General features: G+C 48.0%; 1 protein-coding gene across 1 annotated transcript in view; it reads right to left on the reverse strand.

Annotated features, from left to right (window-relative positions):
- Positions 1-476: 476 nt before the first annotated feature.
- Positions 477-24667, reverse strand: part of Mtor (mechanistic target of rapamycin kinase) — a 104172-nt gene continuing 79981 nt past the window's right edge. The window contains exons 36-57 of the mRNA XM_032894667.1: positions 23190-23305; positions 22102-22219; positions 20410-20658; positions 19709-19809; positions 19190-19286; positions 18767-18865; positions 18557-18679; positions 18232-18414; positions 17091-17225; positions 16735-16909; positions 13695-13830; positions 12508-12652; positions 11479-11604; positions 9474-9556; positions 8553-8625; positions 8131-8205; positions 7747-7882; positions 7045-7110; positions 5612-5692; positions 5312-5392; positions 1969-2074; positions 477-1332 (exon numbers count right to left, since the gene is read on the reverse strand). Coding sequence (XP_032750558.1) covers positions 1317-1332; positions 1969-2074; positions 5312-5392; positions 5612-5692; positions 7045-7110; positions 7747-7882; positions 8131-8205; positions 8553-8625; positions 9474-9556; positions 11479-11604; positions 12508-12652; positions 13695-13830; positions 16735-16909; positions 17091-17225; positions 18232-18414; positions 18557-18679; positions 18767-18865; positions 19190-19286; positions 19709-19809; positions 20410-20658; positions 22102-22219; positions 23190-23305 — 2520 coding nt within the window. The 3' untranslated portion in view covers positions 477-1316. The remainder of the gene's footprint in view (positions 1333-1968; positions 2075-5311; positions 5393-5611; positions 5693-7044; positions 7111-7746; positions 7883-8130; positions 8206-8552; positions 8626-9473; positions 9557-11478; positions 11605-12507; positions 12653-13694; positions 13831-16734; positions 16910-17090; positions 17226-18231; positions 18415-18556; positions 18680-18766; positions 18866-19189; positions 19287-19708; positions 19810-20409; positions 20659-22101; positions 22220-23189; positions 23306-24667) is intronic.

Here is a 24667-nt window from a genome sequence, read left to right on the forward strand (position 1 = left end):
CAGGGTTGGGGATTTAGCTCAGTGGTAGAGCGCTTGCCTAGGAAGCGCAAGACCCTGGGTTCGATCCCCAGCTCCGAAAAAAAAAAGAACCAAAAAAAAAAAAAAAAAAAAAAAGAGAGACTGGAGGCCCCAGGGGAGTTTAGAGGTTGGGTGGGGTGGGGACAGCCTCGTGGTGGGGGGATTGGGTGGAAGGAGGTTTGGGATATGGAACAGTCGGAGTGTGGACTGGGAGGGAAATAAAATCTGGAGTGTAAAACCCCCCCCCCCCACCACCACCAACAACAAAAAGGACAGGGTTTTTCTGTGTAGTCCAGAATCTCAAATCCTTGTTTGCCTGTTTCTGTCTTGGCCTGTCTAGTGATGGAAAGTAATGGTGTAGGCTCCTGTGCCCATTAGTCAGTGGTTTACCACTGAGTTTAAGCCAAAGCCCAATAAGAGAATTTGCAAAATAATGAACAGAAAGCCATACACATAAATACTTTTAAAATTCTGATGTCATTTATTGGCACAAAAATTACTCAGATACAATGGTGTCTAGATGTGGCTTCACTTTACTCTGTGTTTAGTTGGATATTTACTTTGCTCATAATTCACAACCCGCTCTAGTGTCCCTCTGAGATCAGCACTTCCACGACAGCATTTGTGTTCTGAGTCCCTGCTGCAAACACAACATATCCATCCCTCACTGAACACAGCAGCAGGGCCAGCGTGGACCCTGCACTGAGATCCTGGCACACCTGCTCATCCTCGGTGGCCAGGCGTCTGAGCAAACGTCCTTCCTGGAAGGCCGGCTCTGTGAGGTTCAGCATCATGGGATCAGGTGGAAGACAGATCTTCTTACACACATGGTGGCCCATCCTGCAGATGTTGCCACTGCATCCAGGGACGGGTGAGGTAACAGGATGGTGGAGTGCTGACATCTGTGTCCTTGCTGTTGAAGCCCCTGGTTGAGAGGATCAACTAGATTATTCGGTCAGCAAATGTGTATGATGAGTTCTTCTGTAAGTTAAGTCAAAACCCGTATTTCTTAGTCAGTTACTCATCTTCTGTTCTCCCAAAATCAAAGGCTTGGTTTCTGTAGGATTACTGTGTTTCACTGTCCTGGCAACTGAATCAAGCCTTGTGTTTCTGACAGTGTCTTTTCAACAGCAGCTAGGAGGTTGGCATAAGCCAACTTTGAATATACAGTAGTTCTTTTCATATACATTTCAAAATATTAACAAAGTCCAACTTTATGACCATGGTTTCAATCCACTGGAAGCACAGACCAAGGTACAAAAGCATCGGAGGAGATGATGTTCTTTGCCAGGCCTCGGTTACCAGAAAGGACACCTAGGAAGGTGGACAGAAAAAGGCATGGTCAGTCAGAGCTCTTCCAAGCTTTACCCAAGCACAGAGAGCAGTTTGAGCCCTATGGGACTCAGTCAACACCTCTAGTAGAGGGCTAATGGCCCTGAGGTCCCAGAGATTCCTCTGCCCCTCTCAAATGCCTGTCTAGACTCTCCAGGATTATCAATCTTTTTCTTCACTTTTTCTCTCTAGCATTTCTTTGACTTTTCCTGTGCCCTTCAGATCTCTGGAGTGACAACAAAATTCCAAAAGCACCAGACAAGTAATGCACCCTGCCCATTCTAAACCAAAGCTCTCAAAGCAGCTGTAACTTCCAAATGAGATTACATCTCTGTTTCCCCGCAAGCAAGGAGCATTCTCAGAACCTGTGAACTTAAGAGGCATGGAGCCCATAAAGAATGTTCTCTATGACCACTCCACCAAATCATATGTATGTGGGTTTGAGGCTTCAAGTGTGTCCTTACTGCAGGCTTATTTAGAGACATGGTTTCACTACTATTAACTTGGCTGTCCTGAAACTTACTAGAGACTTGCTTGCCTCTGCATCCCCAGTGCTGGGGAGTAAGGGCATGTGCCACCATGCTTGGCCAATGAGGCTTCTTTGCAAGGCTCACTCACCAGCCAATGTAGCACTGGCAGAGGTTCTCATGAGATGTCGCTTGCTTGATAAGCAGTTCCACTTGGGTTGGAACATCCAAAGTGTCATCATGAGAGAAATCCCGACCTAGAAAGTAGAAATACTGTCATCTGCATTTGGCAACAACACAGCCCATGTTCTTGTTTGGCTTGGCTCGGCTCAGCTGTCTATGTAGCCAGAATCACTAGAGCAGGAAGGACAGACCACATCTGCACTGAGAAATTCACCTCCGTGTCATCTGCAGGCACACTGGTCCCTTAATATAGACCCTGTTCAAAGAAAGATGTGGCTAATGGGGCTGCTCCAAAACCAGACTTGAGAAGTGGCCAAGGACATTTAGCTTGAACTGCACACGTTCATCAGTGTTTCCACTGGAGAGTTAAGATCTTGCCCTCACGCAGACTCAGCAGCCTAACCAGCTAGTAGGGCTTCTTTGATAATATGTGTGCTTCTGTTTTAAGCCAAATTCATTTTGCTATGGTAACTGATAGCCTAGACTCCTAAATATCTAAACGTCTACTAAAGATAATGCACAAGCATGACTACAAATTTCTATTTATTCTTTTAACTATTTTATTTATTTGGTCCCCCACCCCCACCCCCAGAGTTCGCTGTGTGTCCTCCTTGCTTAGGGCCATGCTAATCCTCTCTGTATCATCCCACTTTTAGTCTACGTGCTGCCGAAGCAAGTATGGCTGTTTTTTTTTTTTTGTTTTGTTTTGTTTTTTCCGGGGCTGGGGACTGAACCCAGGACCTTGTGCTTCCTAGGTAAGCGCTCTACCACTGAGCCAAATCCCCAACCCCGTATGGCTGTTTTTTGTTTTAGAGATTAAACTTTATGTGCCTCCGTGTTTTGCCCGTATGTCTGTATGTGCTCCATGCATATGCCCTTGGAGGTCAGAACCTGGAGTCAGATGTCCTGGAATTGGAGTAACTGATGGTCAGGAACCACTACATGGATGTGGAAATCAAACCTGGCCCACAAGGAAAACACCTGCTTTTCACCACAGAGCCACTTCCCCAGGCCCATCCTGCCTCTTTAGCTTTTCTTTGAGATGGGGAAGTGTTTTGCGAGAGATTTCATGTAGTGTCAGCTGGCCTGAAGTTTGTAGCTGTACCTGCTTGATCTGATGACAGGCGATTAGAGCCCTCGGTAACCATTTTTTTTTTTGAGTAGTCCTAGAACTGACTGTTAGGACTCAGCCAGCTGCGATTCTCCTGCCTTGTTCTACAGGGATTGCAGGCGTGAGCCACCACAGCTATCTGGCAAAGCACCTTTCTAGTACCACGAGCACTGTTTAAGTCTTCCAGATCTCCATAAGTAATAGGGTTTCTCCACTTGTCACTGTTCAGTTCTAGGCCCTGGGGCTATGTTGGGTGAGGACATCCTTCCTATAGGTGTTTGTTTGTTGGTTTGTGTGTATTTGAGACAGGGTCTCTCTCTTCCTCTGTCCCCATAGCCCTAGATGGAGCTTGCCTCTCTCTTCTGAACACTGACATTAAGCTATGATATGTCATGGCTTTTTCAGTTTTGTGAACACACTCTTTCTTAGAGACACAGAGTGTGGTTCGATGAAGGGTCCTTTTGTACCATGGTTGCAGCCCCAGGGCTTGCCCACCACGACCTCTAGTTTGCTCACTTAGTCCTCTCCTCCCTGCAGAAGCTGCTCAAGAGCTCTGCTACATCTCAGCCGTCTCTGTCTCCATCCCCTTCTCTTCAACAACTTCAGTCTGGCTATCGGGTCTCTCAGCACTCAGATGGTCACCACCGATGTCATCTTTGACCTTCTCATTTCTCATGTATCAGCAGCCATCTTTGTGGGTTTTATTTTTTACGTTGTACTGGGGTTCTTACCTCGGTTCTGTGAGTGGCAGGCAGTAACTTTACCACTGAGCCACAGCCCTAGCCCAGCCTTTGACCTGCCTTCCTCAAGATCTCTTGCATTGTCTTATGTGCATATTAGAGCATTTACATGCCCTCCTTCTGCTGCAAGGTCACTCAGCCAGTGCAGGTGGTGTCATGACACACACACACAAAAAAAAACCAGGCCTGGTTCCCTTCCCATTGCACACCTACCTGCCTTGGTGTTTTCCCTGGGTTGAATGGCAGCCTGGGACCTTCCTTTTACCATCACTCTCATCAAAGGGTTCTAGATACAGCCTTTGTCCCTCTGCCTGACATAATGTTAGTGTCCTCTAGTTAATTCCTTGTGGAAGTCTGAGGAGAATGGTCCCCATACATCTGAATACTTGGTCCTAGTTGATGAAACTATTTGGGAAGGATTATGAGGTGTAGTGTTACTGGAAGACTTGTGTCGCTGGAGGTGGGCTTTGAGGTTTCAAAAGCCCATGTCATTTCCAGCTAGTTTTCTCTGCCTCAGAGTTGTAGATCAAGATGTAAGCTCTCAGCTACTGCTCAGACACCAAGCGTGCCGCTTGCTGACAGCTTATGGCCATGATGCTTATGGTCACTAACCATGAAAGCTGTTAGCCTAACAGACGCTCTCTCACAGCTCTCAGCAGCAGCAGGAGAAATGTAACTGATAGACTCCTTGAGCTTGAGCTGTAGCTTCCTTAGGGAGACTTTCCTGGGACTTCCACATTAAATCAAACCCTGCCATCACAAGGTATCACAGCCTGTTCTCCACGTAGTGATAATGTTTTCCATAGATTCTGAGTCCCGAAAAGCCAGGGAAGCTGGCTGACTTCTTGTGTGGTCCTTTATTGACTGACTTGATTAAGCACCCTGACTACAGAACTAGCTGATGCCCAGTGCCTGCAATCCCATGTTTTCTGTGACGTTCATCTCCTCTGTTATGGTTTCTTATTATCATTCAAATAGAGGAGTTCAGAGGTTACCTAGGAAGTGAATGTGGAATGGGGTCTCTGGCTACTTGGCTCTCACTCTCCATGAACTGACCCACCCCACAGGAGAAAGACGATCAGTTGGATTGGTTGCTTCTTTCTAAAGTCAGACATGGCTCCCCTTCCATCCTTCCACAGCATGCTAGTAGCCATAGTCAACCCAGCTGGTCAAGCATTCTCCAGTATCTCACCACGAGGCCAGTAACAAGGCCTGGAATTGGCTGGTTCTGGAATCCATCCAGATTCCAACAGAGCCCCCTTATCCCCAGAGCTAATGAGGTTAAAGGATGTCAAGTGATATTGAGGGTCTTTAGCAACAGGAGCCAGAGGGTGCTCCATTGTTGCCTTAAAGCTACTCGTGACCCATGTAGAAATAATCCCAGGACAGCGGGCTGGCCATCCACGGAGAGAACACTCTCTTCATCAGGCTTCATGTCCCTTTAACCACCAAACACTCACCAGTGAGCTTATCTCGAACCCTGTTAATAATCTGAATAGCTTTCTTGTTTAAGGCTTCTGGTTTCACCAAACCATCTCCAACTGAAAGACACAAGAGCAGAACAATATGTCCAAGGCTGCCCTGCTCTTATGAAACTTACCTTAAGTGCTAACAGTCCTGTGCACCTGTCTCTGCCCTCAGCACACAATGCAAAAGTCATGGGCCCTCCCCTCTCAAAGGCAGCTTTGTTGGTTCCCTTCGGGCTCATTTTTCACCGTAGCCATCTGTGCATGAGTGAGTTCCTCAGAGTGTGGACTTACTGAAAGAATGGATGGATTCTGGCACAGTGGTCCCTGTTTTCTTATGGGCTGGTTCTCCAAGTTCTACACCGTCCAAAATTTCTAGAGGAAACAAACAAACAACAAACCCCTCAATTAGCAGATAATTCCAATAGTAAGGAACCAATAGTTTCTCATACTTTTTTGGGAGAGGTTTCATGTATGTGAGGCTGCCCTTGAACTCCTCAGAAAGGTAAAGATGAACTTACTATTGGTCCTCATGTCTCTACCTCCAAGTGCTGGGTTTACAGCTGACTGTCACTCTACTTTTTTAAATTTATTTCCATTTTAAATTATATGTATGTGTGTTTGTATGTGGGCATAGCCATGTAAGGTGTTGGGTGCCTGAGACCAAAGCAGTAGAAACTTCCTAGAGTGAGAGTTACAGACAGTGCTGATCTACCTGATGTGGGTGCTGGGAACTGAACTCCGATCCTTTGGAAGAACAGTATGTGCTCTTAACTTCTGAGCCATTTCTCCAGCCTGGTTACCTTTTTGGGGGTGGGGTGGGTTGGGGTGGGATGGGATTGGTTTTTCTATGCAGCCCTAGCTGTCCTGGAACTCATTCTATAGACAAGGATGTCCTTCAAACTCAGAGATTCACCTGCCTTTGGCTCCTGAGTGCTGGGATTAAAGGTGTGCACCACCACTGCCTGGCTCTGTTACTCATTTCAAAATAAAAATTACATTTATTTATGTGTTTGTGTGTGTTGGGTGGGGAGGCAGCATGTACGGAAGGTCAGAGGTCAATTTTTACCAGTTGGTTCTCTCCTTCCACTATGTATGTTTGGGGGATCAAACTTAGGTGGCTGGAGTTGGCCCTAATTACCCTTCCCTTACTACTGGGCTGTCAGACTCAGGGTTCACTCATCTAGGCAAGCACTTCCTGAGCTGCACCTTAAGTACTGACATCAGTGAGGCTCGTCATAGGGCTGGAGAGGTGGCTCAGCAGCTAAGAGCACTTGTGGTAGCCCAGCTCTCATGGGGCTCACAAACATCTGTAACTCCAGTTCCAGGTGATCTAGCACATGCCTCTGGCCTCCACCAGGCACGCATGAAATGCAGACATACACGCGGGCAAAACACCTATATATACACATACAAATAAAACAAGGATTATAAAGAACTAGTTCCTAACTATTTTGAGATTTATTATTGTTTACTATTATGAATGTCTGTGTGTGGTCAGAGGCCAACCTCTTGGGTCTTCTCCTCCCACCTTTTATGTGGGTTCTGGGAATTGAACGCAGATCACCAGGCTTGAGTTGCAAGCATCTGGACAGTGCCCCTTTTTCTGTTTTTCAGACTGGGTTTCATGTAATCCAGGCTGGTGTCAAACTTGCTATGTAGGTAAGATGACCTCACACACTCTGGGCACAGCAGTGAGGCCTGCCGCTTCCCTGGGATGTACCCACCTACTGACTGGCCTGCAGAATAGGAGTCTGTCCTGGTTCGGGACCGCTTGTTGCCTTTGGCATTTGCTAGGAAGAGAGAGCATGAATTAGGAAGCGCTTAGACTGTGACTTGAGAGAAGCCTGGTTGGAAAGGTATTTTCTTATGATCACAAAAACATAATTTTTTCTTTCTTTTTTTGTAGACCAGGCTGATCTTGAACTCACAAAAGAGCACCCTGGCTCTGCCTCCCAAGTGTTGGGATTAAAGGCATGTACCACCACCCACCCAGCTAAAATGTATTTTTTTCAAAAAGCTGTAATGCTGAATCTGCAACCTGGATGCTCGCCACTGCAGGCCTGACACAGACAAGTCAGTGCTGGCTACTCACAGACTATTAGAGACCTCTTGACAGTCAGACTCCTCCATCGAGTAGACAAGAGGCCACACTGCTGTCTCAATCACCACTATGTGTGCTTCTCACTAAAACACTAGCTTTCTACTGACAGCCAAACAAAGAGAAACCACTGAGGTACAGTTCATCCAGAAAACCATGCTCATTAAACAGCTAGCTGGAGTGTTCTCTAGCCCGTAAAATGGTTTGAAATTCCTCTCCAGCCCCCAGAAACTGCTCTGTAATTGTCAGGGACACATATGTATCTATGTATTTAATTTAAACAGCATAAGCTGGCTTGGAACTTATAGAGAACATATTTGAAGCTTACTGTCCATCAGCCTCCAATTCAGCAAAGGGTCATAGACAAAGGCTTCTAGCACAGCCATGACACTGTCCTTGTGCTCCCGAAGCACTTCCATCACTGTGTGGCATGTGGTTCTATAGTTGCCATCGAGACCGGTAACCTGCACAAAGGTCAGAAAGAGTTACTAAGATTGGCCTGCCACCCTGACATGGGTTAGGACCTAGCCGATGCAGCCCAACATGCAGTGCTGACCTTTAGAGGTCATTTCCAACAGAGTAATGGAGGCCTGCTACAGAATCCACATGGGCACCTAGGGGAACTGATAACCCCAACAAACAGCTGTCCTCACAGAAGGGAACGACTGTATTGGCTCCATTTCAAATCAGTGTGTGCCCAGGATCCACTCACCTCCATAGCATTGGTCAACATTCTTGTTAGTCTAAATGGAATCTTTTCTGGAAATTTCTCTCTGGTCATAGCAACCTATAGGGTCATTAAAGGAAACAGCAAATCCATGGTTAGGTTATATACTCTAGCTGAGGCCAGGTGAAGGTGGTGGCCTCTCTTGACATCATGTGCTCTGATTTATATCACAGCAAGAAAAGAGTTCCCATCGAATCCAGAGAGGGCATTTTATCACAGAGATTTGAAAGATGACCTAAGAAAACAAAAACAGAGAAGAGAAAAGGGACAAGTGCCCACTGCCTGGCCTTGGCCAGCATGCAGCAGGGGACAGGAGAGCCCTCCTGGATGACAGCCTGTGGAGAGAGGAGAGGGGAGGCCTTTGGGACTTGAGCGACCCAAACTGTCAGGAGAGTTAGCATACTTACCTCAAAGCAGTCCCCAAAGTCAATGTGCAGGATCTTTCCACTCAGCCGGTCCAGCATCAGGTTGGATGGGTGCCTGAGTGACAGGTGAGAGCAGGAGGGATCAAGAAGGCAGCTCTGGTGATGAATTAATCACAAGGGCTCCAGGCCAGGGGCTGGCAAAGGCCCACACTCAGTTGAGCCCCGCCCCCACATGCCTGTGTTACATGGGCTTTGTGGGAGCTGGCCTTACTCAGTGTTTTCTGCACTGCTGCATGCTGCTTTGGGGCTACAAAGGCAGAAGAAAGTGATTGTGGCAGAGGCCACATGACCCACAGAGCCTAAAATATGTATTATCCGCCCTTGCATTGACTTTCTTAGGATCTTGGGTCCCTAGGAAAGTCGGTTCTTTCAAGAGTAGCACAGGTCTATCATTCCTACCAAATAGCCACCAGAGGGTCTTGTCTGCTGAACCTCTGGATCAGACTAAGTTTTTCTTAGTCCATCAGTCTTTAGTCAAAGGCATTCTGCTAGGATTTCAGACTACTGGTTTCTAGAACTCTGTATTGTGTTTACATTAGTGTGTATGTGTGTGTGTGTGCGTGCGCACGTGCGCGCGTGTGGCCTTGTTTGGCAGTCAAACAAAGTGTATTTGTACAATGGAGGGTTCGGCTTTAGTTGGTTTCCACTATAAATGGAGAATGACCTGTCATCTTAGCGCAGTGGTGAACGGTCACTTTGTTAAATTAGTAAGTACTTTGAGGAGCCCTCCTCCCTGCTGCAGGGTACAGTAATCCTACTTTTCAATAAAACTATGCTTGTTTGTCTTTCAAAATATAAAATATAGTCATTTATTCAAAGGTTACACATTTGTAGAAAACAAGATGAGACCATTAAAAATAACTGGAGAAAGAAACTCAAAAGAAACAAATTAAATTCACTTACCTGTCTCCAAGGCCTAAAATGTATCCAACCATGGACATGACAGCCAGGGAGCGAGTATAATTGGTTCTTCGGTCAAACCACACCTACAGCACAAGAGCACATGTGACAGCGTTCTACAGGCCGGCAGTGTCAGCACAGAATAGCCCAAGTCAGCTGTTCTCATATTCTACCACTGACCAGCTAGAATGGAGCACAGTTATAGCCCAGGTCAGCTGTTCTCTACCACTGACCAGCTAGAATGGAGCACAGGACAAAGATCCCAGTCATCATCATAAACTATGCCTCACTATCAACTATCAGAAAGGGTTGCACCTGGATGAATAATGAACGAGCTTTTTCTGAGGAACGTGAATGTAAGTGAAGATGTCCTACTCAGGGTCTCCACTTGAGACTGTGAAGATGATCCTTCTTTCCAAGTCATCTGGTTCAGTAACGTCATTCCAAAAAGCGTCAATGGCCCTGTTTTTCAGATATCAATACAATGGTCCTCAAATTTATGTGGTAGAAAAAAATACAGAAGTAGACCATGTGGGGGCTGGAGAGATGGCTCAGCGGCTAAGAGCACTGACTGCTTTTCCAGAGGTCCTGAGTTCAACTCCCAGCAACCACATGGTGGCTCACAACCATCTGTAAAGAGAGCTTGTATCATCTTCTGGCCTGCAGGCATATATGCAAGCAGAAAGCTGTATGATGTATAATTAATATATATACACATACACACACCATGTAAAAAAAGTAGACCATGTGAAGAAACTTGTCTTGATGGCTGGTTTTCTTTTTCTTTTTCTTTTTTTTTGGTTCTTTTTTTTCGGAGCTGGGGACTGAACCCAGGGCCTTGCACTTCCTAGGCAAGCGCTCTACCACTGAGCTAAATCCCCAACCCCATGGCTGGTTTTCAAGACACATAAGAGACAGCAATTAGATGGCTCTAAGGCAAGTTCTATGGGGAGACTGAGCTCAATGCGTGAGCAAAGTGCGGTCTCTTAAGGTGGGGGAAGGATGGATGTTCTGGTAAACAGTGAGGTAGTAGCTGATCATTAAACACTGTACTGGCTGGTTTTGTGTGTCACCTTGACACAAGCTGGAGCTGTCACAGAGAATTTCCCTTGAGGAAATGCCTCCATGAGACCCAGCTGTAAGGCATTTTCTCATTCAGAGATCAAGGGTAGGAGGGCCCAGCCCATGGTGGGTGGTGCCGTCCCTGGGCTGGTGGCCCTGGGTTCTATAAGAGAGCAGGCTGAGCAAGCCAGGGGAAGCAAGCCAGTAAGTAACATCCCTCCATGGCCTCTGCATCAGCTCCTGCTTCCTGCCCTGTGTGAGTTCCAGTCCTGACTTCCTTTGGTGATGAACAGCAATGTGGAAGTGTGGAATAAACCCTTTCCTCCCCAATTTGCTTCATGGCCATGATGTTTGTGTAGGAATAGGAACCCTGACTAAGACACACATTTTCTTAAATCATATTACTTATTTGTGTGTGTCTGGGAGGCAGGTGTACATGCTACAGAGTTCGAGCCAAGGTCAGAACTGGTTCTTTCCTTCCAATATGTGGGTTCCAGGACTGAACTCAGCTGTCAGGCGTGGCAGTGAGTGAACTAACCTGCCAAGGTATCATCTCTCTGGCCTGGTTTACTTTATTTTAAAAAAATTATTTTTTATGTGTATGAATGCATGTACGCATTATGAATGTCTGGGCACCATACGTGTGCCCAGTGCCTGAGATGGCCAGAAGGATGTTGACTCCTCTGGAACTGGAGTTACAGGATCTCATATATGGTTCTGGCTGTCTTAAAACTTTATATAGTAAAGAATGGACTTGAGTTCATGGTGATCCTCCTGCCTCAGCCTCCCGAATGCTGGGATATAGGCATGAACTACCATCCTCAATTTAATCAGGTTTTAAAAAGCCTTTTATGAAGCACAGTGAAAATTTCTCAGTTAATCACAACAAAGCGGAGTGTACCTCCAGCCGTGTGTGGGTGTTTGCGACCGGCGTCTGTGGACATACCTCTGAGCTGGGGCTTTTCAGCCACAGCAGCTTGGCCAGGTCATCCCCGGCTGTGTTGTTGACAGCATGCTCAAACACCTCCACCTTTTGCATCAGAGTCAGGTGGTCATAGTCAGGAGCCATCTGAATCAGGACCAAACCAGTTAGTGAGAGAGGAGTCTATGATAGCTAAGCCAGAAAGGAAAAAACAAAGAGGTTTCTTTTTTAAAACAAGGTCTTATTATGTAGCCTGGCTGTCCTGGGATTTGGTGCTGTAGACCAGGCTAGCCTAGAACTCAGGCCTGCCTCTGCTTCCTGAGTGCTGGCATTAAAGGTGTGCGCCACCATACCCAGCAACTTAAAAAAATATATACATATACCCACATAATTTTATATATGTATATAGTACATATTTATTTTATATTATATAACTATATATAATTTACATGCTGTATATATACATATACATAAGCGTATATGTATATGTGGAAATATAATTATTTTGGTTGCACAAATTGGTCAGAGGACAGTTTCTGGGAGCTGGTTTTCTCCTTTCACTGTGGGTTCTGGGGCATCGGGCCTACACAGTAAGAGACTTCACCTGAGCTTTCTCGCTGGCTCTCTGTTTCTCAGAGGCTATTTGTTCTGTGAGTTACTTCACTGACTTTCTTCCACAGTGATGTCCTCTCTCAGAGGTGCCCCACCAGGCGGTGCGGGCGCCCACGCGTCTCAGGGTGGCAGCACACACACATACATACACACGCACACACAACATACACACACACACAACATACACACACACACATACATACACACACACACGCATGCACACACACACACAACATACACACACACGCATGCACACACACACACACACAGAGACACACACACAGAGACACACACACACACACACACAGAGACACACACACACACACACACACACACACAACACACACACACACAAGACACACACACACGAGACATATACACACCAGAGACACACACACACACACACACACCACACACACACACACACACACACACACATACCAGCATGATGCGGTGCTCGATGTTCAGCAGGATCTTCTTCTTCTCTCTGTAGTCCCGGATGAGGGCGTGCAGCGTGTCACAGTGGGGCACCCAGCCAATCAGGCCCGAGTTGGTGGACAGAGGGATGACGGCGTATCTCTGGATGCTGGTGGCCACAGGGAAGGAGGGGTCATTGCCCAGTGAACAGCAGCATAGCTTTAATCAGCTTAGGACCCACAACGCCTTTGCTGAACCCTGAGCTGCAGGATGTGGGCTGAGGGGCCCGCTGTGAAGAAGGCACCCATCAAGATGCCATGGAAGCCACCGTGGTCCTCCGCTTGCCTGCCTCACAAGCTCACCTCTGCTGAGGAAGCAACAGTGACTACTTACAATGCTGAGGTAACCCCAGAGAGACAGCTGTGGGCTTAAAAGACAGAGGTGCAGCCAGACAGGCTCCACGGGCCTTGGTCCAGGGGAGAACACCAAATCTGTAGACTCTAGTCTAAATCTTGAAGCACTCCTGTCTAAGGTTTGTTCTTGTCTTTTTTTTTTTTTTTTTTTTTTTTGAGACAAGGTTTCAGTCTGTAGCCCAGGCTGGCCTGGAACTCCCTCTGTAGTCCAGGCTAGCCTCAAACTCACAGAGATCTGCCTGCCTCTGCCTCCTGAATGCTAGGATAAAAGGTATGTGCCACCATGCCCAGTCCCTTCTGAGTTCTTTTGAGAGTTCAGTAATGGCATTTCACAATGGCAATACCCTAAACTGTCTGGAGGATCTTCTTGTGTTGGGCACCTTGGTAATCCTTGTCAGAAACTTTAATGTTAGTTTTGTTCTTTTGAGACTGAGTCCTCTAAGTAGCCCTGGCTGGCCTGCAACTCCTTGTTGGCCCAGGCTTCTAAACTTGCAGCGGTTCCCCTGCCTCTGCCTCTGTTTCCTGAGTGCTGGGATTATAGGTATCTGCTTGTTTTAAGACAGGGTCTCATGTATACTTCAGGTAGGCCTCAAGCTCTCTACGTAGCCTGGGCTAGCTTTAACTCTTGAACCTTCTGCCTCTATGTCCTAAGCTACAGGACTGCAGGTATGCGCTCCCATACCTGGCTTAGGTGCTTAACTTTCAAAAGTTAGTAACGACACATGGTTACGTGGACAGCGTAGGATGAAACGCCAAGTGTCCTAAGAGCTCAGCTAGGACACACGGTGTTCTGAGTACCTGAGGTTCTTTCGAAGAGAAGTTGGGTCATTGGCTAGGAGTGTGTTCACCAGGCCAAAGAGCTGCATCACTCGCTCGTCCTGCCGCAGATCTTCATGGCCTTTCAGGAGGAAAACAAACTCGTGCCCATTGCTGCCTGCGTGAAATGGGGAACAGAAATAGATCAGAGCCACACGCACATTCCTACCCAAGACCACCAGCAACTGTCAAGGCCTGTGGAAACCACTCCCTTTCCTAATCATACTGTCCCCACAGACAAGCATACACATACACACACACCCTGGAACGGAGGGAAAGAACAGTTCTGCTCTGATAGACAAAAACTGTTTTATGAGGACTGAGGATTATGATGTGTTGAGACCCTACAGGTTCTCTGTTCCCTACTCCACTGTCCTGTCCCGACTCCTACCGGCCACATCACCTGGAGGCCCCAGGGGGCATGCCCAATGGGAACATCAGTAGGGTGTCAGAGAACATGAGAAGGATTGGTGTTTTGGGTTCTGAGAGGATTGGTCAAAGAAAAGAGAGCCCTGCAGGATGAATTTAGGCTTCTCAGCTGCAGGGTGATCAGGCTCTCAAGGACTGACCATGGAAGTTTCCCATACACAAGAAGAACCTTTAGCAAGTCAGTTTCCACATACCAAAACTTATCTGGGGCTGGAGAGATGGCTCAGCGGTTAAGAGCACCGACTGCTCTTCCAGAGGTCCTGAGATCAATTCCCAGCAACCACATGGTGGCTCACAACCATCTGTAATGGGATCTGATGCCCCCTTCTGGTGTGTCTGAAGACAGCTACAGTGTACTTACATAAATAAGTAAATCTTTAATAAAGCAAAACATTTCTTATCTGATTTAGGAGCAATTCTCAGTCATAACGTCCTAGTTTGCCAGGCCTGTCTGGGACCAATTTACTATGCAAAGACCCCAAGAATCCTTCAAAAGGATAACCCCATAAAATGTCAGATAGCAATTACTGACAAAAGCTACTTCAAAGATGATGTGCCATCACTCCAGATTCGTACCAGATACAACAGTCGTGCTAAGATTCTGCTACAGCGGAGGACAGGTCAGGAGATTTGCCCCACAGCTCCCTGGGCAAGTAGTTCTTCGGCCGCTCTGCTCCGCTAACACTTCATTACTTTATTGGGGTGTGTGTGTGTGTGTGTGTGTGTGTGTGTGTGTGTGTGTGTGTGTGTGTGTGGTTTTTCTAGACAGGGTTTCTCTTGGAACTAGCTTTTAGACCTTGTTGGCCTTGAATTCACAGAGATCCGCTTGCCTCTGCTTCCAGTGTGCTGGGATTAAAGGCCTGCACTTCACTGTCCAGCTAGCAGTCCATTCTTCAGCTTCTTTTCTTTAAAGAGACAGAGTCTCATACAGCCCAGCCTATTCTGGTGTTGACCTTGTAGCCATCCTCTTTCTTCTGCCTCCTGAGTGATGGGATTATAAGACATGTGTGCCACCATGCCTGGCTTATACAGTCCCACTGTGCATGAAAGGAAAGCACCTACCACCTGAACACTGTCCATAGCACCTCCATGTTTTTATATCATCAAGGTCATCCTTTGTAGGATCATGATTATTTGATGGTGGTGAATAATCACTATGCCCTAGAAACAAGCATTTTCAAAACACTTTGTTCCCTTTGACTGTGTGTATGAACATGTGGGTATGTCCAGGTGCTTGTGGAAGCCGGAGGTCTCAGATCCCCTGGTGCTGGGAACAGAGCACCTCTGCAAGAGCAATCTGAGTCCTTAGCTACTGGGCCATCTCCCTAGCCTAGACAAACATTAAGAGTGAGGAAGGCAGGAAGGGCTGGAGAGATGGCTCAGCGGCTAAGAGCACTGACTGCTCTTCCAGAGGTCCTGAGTTCAATTCCCAGCAACCACATGGTGGCTCACAACCATCTGTAATGAGATCAGATGCCCCCTTCTGGTGTGTCTGAAGACAGTGACAGTGTGCTCACATAATAATAAATAAATCTTAAAAAAAAAAAAAAAAGAAAAGAAAAGAAAGAAAAGAGTGAGGAAGGAAGCTGGGCAGTGGTGCACACCTTTGGTTCCAGTACTCTGGGGGAGAGGCAGGCAGATCTCTATGAGTTTGAGGCCAGTCTGGTCTACAGATTGAGTTTCAGGACAGCCACAGCTACTTAGTGAGACCTTGACCCAGAAAAAACTAAAAACAAATAAATAAAGAAGAAATGAATAGTTTGAGGAAGGATGTGCGAGCTGAGCCACTGATGCCAAGGTTGGTATGACTGCTCAGGTGTCTCTCACTGTCACTGCTCCATGTGCTCCTCTCCAAGATACTCACTGTCAAAGAGGAGCAGCTAGGTTCCTGCTAGACGCTCCACACAAGCTCGTAAGAGGAAGAAAGTCAGGACTAGACAGACAGTTCTCCAGGTAAGAGTGCTTGTGATACATGGGGATGGTGAGATGGCGCGTGGGTAAGAGCTGGTTGTTCTTCCAGAAGACCCAGGTTCACTTCTCAGCACCCAAGTGACAGCTCACAAACCTTAATAAGTCCAGCCCCAGGGGATCCACCACCTTCTCAAAGGGAGGGCGTGGGGCTGGGTGATCATGAAGGACCTGAAGCCCCACCCCAGCACCCACATAATAACCTAGGTGTCCTGTAGCCCTAGTTCCAAGTGGGGGGCAGAGACAGGAGGATTGCTGGGATTTACTTGCTTTCAGCCTAGCAGAGAAAAATGAGGGCCCCAGAGGCTCATATTCGGGGAGGGGGAAGTGCGGGGATCCTGTTTTAAAAAGGAGTTGGCACGGAGTGACAGACACTTCGTGCCCTCTCCTATCTCTGGCAGCTACAACTTACAATCAGACAGACACAGACACACACACACACGCCCTCACCAGTTCCCCACAGCTGCCCACCACATGGGTGACAGATAGCCTGCTACTTCACTTCAGCAAGTGCAGTGCTGGGCAAAAAGGAGGAGATTCGCTGTCCTCCCGACAGATGTGGGGAACTGCAGCAGGTGAGATGGCAGGCCGTCACTTAAGGAGAGGAGGTGTGCCCGGTTCTTACCCATCAGGGTCAGCTTCCGAGGCCTCTGCTTGGATGTGATGACTTGCAAAGACGGGGCTATGGACTGAATGCGAATGATTGGCTGGTTGGGGTCATATGTTCCTGGCACAGCCAATTCAAGGTCTCTGCACATCAAAAGTTTGGGGGACACATACTGCAGCTCCAGGGATGTGAGCTGTGAAAAGTTAGAAAAGGACTTAGACTTCTGCCTCTCAAGGGAAACTGAAATGCAGCTTACGTTACTTTTCTTTCCATAAATGACTATGAGCAGCTGTTTGTCCTAAAGTCTCCAGCAGAAGCCAGTCTGGCTGCACAGGATGCGGACAGACAACCCTGTTGGGAGCCTCAGGAGCTACCTGTGGTAGCTGCTTGGAGATCCGTCTGAACACGTGATAGTAGAGGTCCCAGGCTTGGGTGAGGTCCTTGACGTTCCCTGATTTCATGTACTTTCGGCACCATTCTTGTGCCTCCATTAAATCTCGACCATATGCCTGACAGCAAAAGCAGAACAAAGTTTCAAGTTATCGCATGGCCATGACGCTAGGAGGCTAAGTCCCCAAGCAGTCTACACTAATTCCAAGGGTGCCAGAAGTGGTATAAAGTTACTGGAGGGAATGGTGTTTTAACAGTAGGGGCTGTGCAGTCCCCACCCTGGAGCTCCCAGGGCATGAAGATGACCTACCCCTAAAGGGAGTCAGGGGGAGACAAGATACCGGCTGAAGGAATCTTTTCAGCGTCCAGCTAAAATTTCATTAAAATTTCAAGAGCTGAGGGAATGGCTCCGTGAGGCAGTGCCTGTTTGGTATGTGTGAGGACCCAGGTTTGATCCCTCTAGCATGTTATAAAAATGGAAATAATTTAAATGGCTAGAGAGTTCATTCAGTGGTTAAGCACAATGGCTGTTTTTCTAGGTCTTGAGTTTAATTCCCAGCACCAAATGGCAGCTCACAACATATATAACTGTACTTCCATGGGATCTGATATCCTATTCTGGTTTGCATGGATGCAGACAAAACACCCATATACATAAAGCAAATCTTTCTTTAAAAAAAAAAAAGCCAATAAATTTATTTAAAAATAGGCGGGTTGGGGCTGGGGAGATGGCTTAGTGGTTGAGACCATCAGAGTTCCTGAATTCAATTCCCAACAACCACATGGTGGCTCACAACCATCTGTAATGGGATCCAATGCCCTCTTCTGGTGTGTCTGAAGACAGCAACAATGGACTCATATACATAAAATAAACAAATAAATCTCTTAAAAATTAGGGTTGCACCAACAACTACATTTTTGTTTTGTTTTGTTCTGTTTTATTTTTCTGAGCATGAGTTCTAGGTCTATGCTGGCCTTGAATTTGTCATTCTGCACAGAGTACTAGAATTACAGTTTTCTATGCTGTGACTTCTACTGGGTGCCACTTTTAAGGACAGTAGAAAGGTAGAGGGAAAGCAGTCTGAGGCGGTGAGGGTAATGTCCTGTCACTCTCTGATCCCATACCTGATTAAAGGACGTTTCCTTCAGGGTCTGGGGACCCCGTTCCATCATAGCATGCAGGGGCTCCAGCACCTCAAACATGCCTTTGACGTTCCTCTCCCCAAAGTACAAGCGAGAGGCCTCTTCTAGGCCTTCATGCCACATCTCATGCCAGAGGATGGCTACTCGAATCAGCTCTTCACTCACCTGGATTAAAGGGAGGAGGAAGGAAACACCACAGGAAGCTACGGTTGGGAAGGTCTGACGTGGAGACAGAGGACACAGCATGTGCCATGAGGGAGAGAAGCAGCCACCCACCCTCCTGGCTGCTGCCTCACGACTCACTCACCATCATGGCCTGCTGGACTAGCGTGTTGCTGTGCTCGCACATGTTCTTCAGGATCTTGTTGGCTGCATTGTGACGGGCTGTGGTGGTAGACTTAGAAGCCACCGTCAGGGGGTAGATGAGGGCCTAAGCAAACAGAGAACACTTGAAAAGGCCACCAGAGCGATGGTCCGTCCGTGGCTCCATGAGAAAATGCTTAGGGTCTGCACGCACCTGTGGGTGGTACCGACCAATATCTGTGAGAAGCTGGTGAATGAGCCGGCCCACCAAGGGTCTGGGGGTGTCAATTCTTGCAATGAGCTGAGGTATAACCTGGAATGCAGGAAGACACAGCATGCAGCATGAGAGACATAGGAAAGATGACTGACTTTTATCTTTCTTCTGTTTTCTAGACAAGGCCTCGTGTAGCCTAGGGTAGTCATGATCCTTTTGCTTCTACCTCCCATGTGCTGGGATTTCAGGAGTGAACTTTGGTCTAGCAGGTCTTGAGATGTTCACCCGTTCAGTTTCCTGGCACAACCAAGGGAGAATATCTGCTGTGGACCTGGGGCCTCGCTGTGCTTCTGTGGCCACGGTGATTTCCAGAGGAGACAAGCGAGAGACTGTGACCCATCCTCACTGTTACCGAGTTCTCACCTGTAACCAAGTGTCAATCTGTATGGCCTTCACCCCTTCCACCAGGGCTTCATTGACATCTGGCCAGTGACCATAATCAAACCACAAGGTGAGGACTCTGGAAAGACAGGACAAAGTTACAGGGAACTGAGTTTCCTGGTTCTTGTCTGTTTTTCACCTGTTAGGCTGTAAATGGCTGTGACAGACGTCAGAGCTCTAAAGCCCAAGAGCTTCATCTCAGGTCTGCCAGGGTCACCAAGGCACAAACTCAGATGCAGAGGTGAGCCGGGCAGGGTCTGTCCATGCTGAGGGTGTGCCTGCAGGATGGGTACCAGTGAGGCTGGTGAGACAGGCCTCCAGACCCTTCCCTCTTCTCCTCCATCCCCATGTGTGAGGCCTGGTAAGCTGCCATGTCTCAAGGCCCAGGCCCAGGCCCAGGCCCAGGAGGAAGAAGGCCCATGTGCTGACCAGAGGGGAAACAGGAAGACACCAGGTGGGTGACTTCTTGTCAGAGTTACATCCGCTCCACTCCCTTTTTACCTGAGTGTATCCTGGAGGTTGTTGCCTCTTGACAAGGAGATAGAACGGAAGAAGCCTTGGACAGCAGGGACAGTGTACAGCAAGAGGGTTTTGGACAAGTCCTGTTGAAACACAAGTGTATTACTGACATTCTACTCTCTCATCTGTAAAATGGGCACAGCTGTACACTGATGGCACCCTGCCTCAGAGGGTAGTTAGGAGTGTGAGACACTAATGTCTGAGGGACTAATGGCATATAGAATGCACTCCACAAGGGCAACTGGTTCCATAATCACAGTTTGGCATAGTATGGCTTCCTGAGCAGGGCAGTAGGGTGGAGCTGAGGCTCTGAACACGCTGTTCTCTGCACTTTCTGGTTGCCCTGCTACAGTCTGAACTGACAGGCCATGGGGAAGAGACAGGGAAAGAGCAGGGCAGAAGATATATCCGCAAGGCCCTGGCCTCAGAGTGGCCCTGCAGCTGTGGCAGCCACCCACACAGGAGCCATACACTGAGAAGATATGCTCATTGCTGGGAGAAGGGCCTTTCTTCAGCTCTGAGAGCAGAAACATGCACGCACCCAGGGAGCACAGCACACAGTAAGGATGGCCAGTCAGTGTGTCCAGCCCCATCTATCCTGCCTCAGCTTCCTTAGGCTTCACAACTATCTTCTGCTCGGGCTGTGCCCTGTCCAGCTCTGAGGGAGGGAGGGAGGGAGTTACCTCAGTGACCTTCTTCTGCAGAGGGGACGGGGTGGGGCTGCTCTCGTTGCTCTCGGCTTCACTCTCACTGTTGCTGCCCTCTGTGCTGGTGGCAGCGGCAGCGGAGGCAGCGGTGGTGGCAGTGGTGGTGGCATTGGTAATGTTGGCCCCGCTGGCATGGCGCAGTTTCTTCTTCTCATCGCGGGCTTGGTTCTGATGTTTGTAGTGTAGCACGGCTTCAAAGTTCATCACTGCCCATGCGTGCCAAGCCTAGGTGCATGAGGTGAGAGTCAAAGGCAGACACAGGCTAGTGGAATCTACTGCAAAGCCCAGAGGAGTGGAGGCTGGATCCTGAGTGTACGGTGAGGATGGAGCCTTGAGATCAGCAGAATGAGCCTCTAATTCTCCATACTCCCAGGAAGTGGGCATTACTACAACCAGTATGGTTTGTTCATCTTGAGAGCATTAATGACACCGGGATTTTGGTGAGCACTGTAAGGTCACAGTAAGAGGGGCGCTTGCCCACAAACCTTAAGGCCCACAGACTGCAAGGCAGACGGGGCTAGAAAAGGTGGGAGATGGGAGTACCAGTGACCTAAAGGGCTCCGTAAAATGAGGGATGTGGCTAAGCCTTGCCCTGGAACAAGGAGGAAACAACAGAGATAGAGGCAATTGGTCTTCCTGGCAGGGGAAAATGTAGGTACACGGAAGGCATGTGCAGAGTCCAAGGAGACTTGTGCCTGCAGCTCGAAGCCCACAGGAGAGTGAGGGCCACTGGCCAAGTGCTAGAACACCAGACAGTAGAGTCCATGTGTGGGCCAAAGTAGCCCATCCCATCTGAGCAAGTGGGCTTCCTGAGATTCCCCACATATTTATGTTAATGGATGCTTGACTGAATATATGTACGTGCACCCCATGTGTGCCTAGTGCTTGTGAAGGGCAGAGGAGGATGCCAGCCCCTGGACCTGGGGTTAGAGGTGGCTGTGAGCTGACTAACAAGGTTCCCACTGAGCAAAACTTCACTGAATGTATTTCCCAGCTCTGGATATGCAGCTATCAACAGGGGAATCACTGACCTAATAGACCAGACTCCGTGTGTGCATGTGTGCATATGCATGTTGCTGGGGATGGAGCCCAGCTTTGTGCATGTTGGTAAATGCTCTCAGTGAGCTGCATCCCCAGCCAAAGTACACAGTTTTCAGATCAGCGTGAAGCATCTGCAGAGGATAAATATCTTTTATTCCAAATGTTAATATTTTCTTCAAATCAACTTTGATCCCAGAGGGAAGAATTTATAACTTCCTAGTAAGGATGAAGATTTTGGAAAGAAATTGATGAGATTGTTATATAAAAGAGCTATTACCTGGAAGCCTTCAGAAAAGGAATGAAAAAAAGGTACGCCTCCAAAAACACACACTTCCAGGAATAGCCCCTGCACTAGTCAGTCAGCTAGCCATGTTCATATTTTCTGAGAGGCTATCAGACACTGTGGCCCTAGAGCTACTAGAACAAGGGCATCACATGAAGTGTCCCTCAAACCAAAGCCTCCATCAGCTTCTGCAATTCCTAAAGGAAAGTCCAAGTTTCTTGGGTTTCTGACAGACTCTAGGCATTCCAGGGACCTGGCTGTGACTGTGAGAACATGGGAGAATTCAAACAGGGTGCAGGCTCTGTGGAGAGTCCAGGTCTGAGGCCAGCGCTGGCCTCCCTCACCTTATACCAGCTGCGGTCGTGCTCTGTGGCAGCACTGTAGTACTGTAGCACCTTGGGGATGGTGCTCTCGTTGATGCCCTGGAGGTTCAGCTGCCACTCCCCAAGTTTCAGAAAACACCTGAAAACAAGAGCAAGAGCCCATGTCGCTCTCTCCCATCAAAGGCCCTGAAGGAGAGAGCACTTTGCTAGGAGCATGGGAAAGACTTCTGACAGTTATTCCTGCTTTCAAGAGGCAACTGATGGATGTTCAACCCTGTGAAAGTAGGGGGAAGGGAGTTTGTAGAAAAACTTGGAGCTGCCTTTTCTTCAGAATTTATGTCTTCAATGACAGCATAAACAAGGTACCTCATACAGATGTACCTGCATAGACCCGACCATACTGTGTGGAGGACAGTTTTGACTACATTTTTTCCCTCCTCCTGTTCCCCTCCATTCTAGACAGCAACAATGCTAATGCTAGTGTCTGTTGATTGCTATTCCAGGCACTGCTCTCTGTGCGTGATTCTGGGCTCCTTGACACCTCACAGCACTCTAGGAAATAGGTGTTCTTATTATTCCTTACATGGCCAGGAATCCAAGGCACTGAGAGACTAACCTACCTAGAATCAGAGCTGTGTACACTTCAAATTAATAAAACAAGGCACCTGAGTCAGTGAGATGGCTCATCAGGTAAAGGCACTTGCCACCAACCCTGATGACCTGAGCTTGATGCTTGGAACTTCTAAGACAGGAGGAGACGACTGACCTCTGCAAGATGTCCTCTGTTCTCCACATGCATGTTGTGACTTGAGTCTGAATGAGAGTGCGCGCGCACATACACACACACACACACACACACACAGGCACGCACGCACACACATAAATGTAAAATTAAAAAATGTGTTTGGAAATAGGGCCAGACGCCAATTGGAGGCTAGCACGGGCGCTCCTGCTGCCAAAGCCTTGGGAAGAAAGGGGCAGAGACTGCAGCAGACGAGCTGATGGCTGCATGGGATTCTTCTGTGGAAAAGTGAGAAATGCCAGCAGCAAGCTACTCCAGGAGCCATGAGTGTGCCCGTGCAGAGGGCTGGATGGTGGGCAGAGCTCACCTGGCCATGAGCTTATGCAGCTCCTGCTTGTGCTGCTGGTCCTCTGTGGCAATGGCGTGCTGGGCCTGCTGCTGCATGGTCTGCACAAAGTGCTGCATGTGCTGGAAGGCATCAATCTGTAGCAGGACAAAGGCACAGAGAGCCACTTGGCACATTGCCTGACCTGTCAGGGAACCTAAGCCAGCACTTTCCAAAAGGAGCGCCCTGGGCCGCAGGGTGAGAGCCCTACTGGACAGAGAACAGGGCTGCTGCCACAGGAGAGCCCAGCTATTCCAGAAACATCATGACTTACTTGCTTTAGCTTTCTCCTGCCAACGCTATCACTTTAGGAAGTAGTTCTGGGAAACCTACAAGTCTGACCAACCCAGGTTACAATTCCATGAAGCAATAGAAAACAAGTGCTCACTTCCCCAACAGTGGGTTGCCCTAAGGGAGGCTAGGCTGATGGGAACGGTCTCTAGCGAGTACAACTGTAGCATGCATTTTAAACACTAAGACACTTGGATGTTTCACCATGGCAAAACTACAGATGTAGAGATTACATAGAACCCCAAAACCCGAGTAAAGTAAAACAGAGAAGACCTTCATGTACCCAAGTGGAGGAGGGAAAAGGCACTAGCTAGGCAGGCCACTATGTGAGCGGGATGGCATCCTCCAGCCATTAGATTTTGGATCTACTATGAAGTTCTGGGATCTGACAGGAGGCGAGCAGTGAGGATCTGAGTTAGGAGCGGACAGCTGCACTGAGCAGGAGCAGTGCAGAGACCAGATCTAGAAACTGTCCAAGCCTGCTGCATCCAGACATGCCAGCATCTTGATGCACAGGGCCACAGTGCTGGGTTTTGTTTGGTGGTGCTGAGGACTGAACCTGGGCCCCTGTGCAGCCCAGGCAGTGCTGTTGCTATGGAGCAATGGCCGCAGCCCCACATCTGGGAGAAGCTTCCAGGATAACTGGAGTGTGCAAACAACAACGGTAAAAAATGACACAGTCAGGGCTGAGAGATGGCGCAGTGGTTAAGAGCACTGACTGCTTTTTCCAGAGGTCCTGAGTTCAATTCCCAGCAACCACATGGTGGCTCACAACCATCTGTAATGAGATCTGACTGCAACAGTACACTCCCATATATAAAATAAATAAATCTTTTTAAAGAATGACACAGTCTAAATGCATTAACAGGGAGGAGAGGCGCAGTGTGAGAGAGCTGCCTTGCATGCTTCTCTACAAAGGAGGGAAAAAATCAACACACCAAGAAGCATTAGCTATTCTTATGGTAAACCTTATAAAGGTCTTGTTTCCCATAGCAGAAACATGCCTCGATGAGAGAATGGCCTGCATGGAGAGTGAAACCTCTGACTCGGTGGTGAGAACTAAGCCGAGATACTTCTGAATGCAAGTAATCAACCTGTACTAAAAAATTGTTTTGTGTTTGAGACAGGGTTTCTCTAGTTCTGTCTGTCCTGGAATTCTCTCTGTAGAC

The sequence above is a fragment of the Rattus rattus genome, chromosome 1 (assembly GCF_011064425.1).
Source record: "Rattus rattus isolate New Zealand chromosome 1, Rrattus_CSIRO_v1, whole genome shotgun sequence".
Taxonomy (NCBI): Eukaryota; Metazoa; Chordata; class Mammalia; order Rodentia; family Muridae; genus Rattus; species Rattus rattus.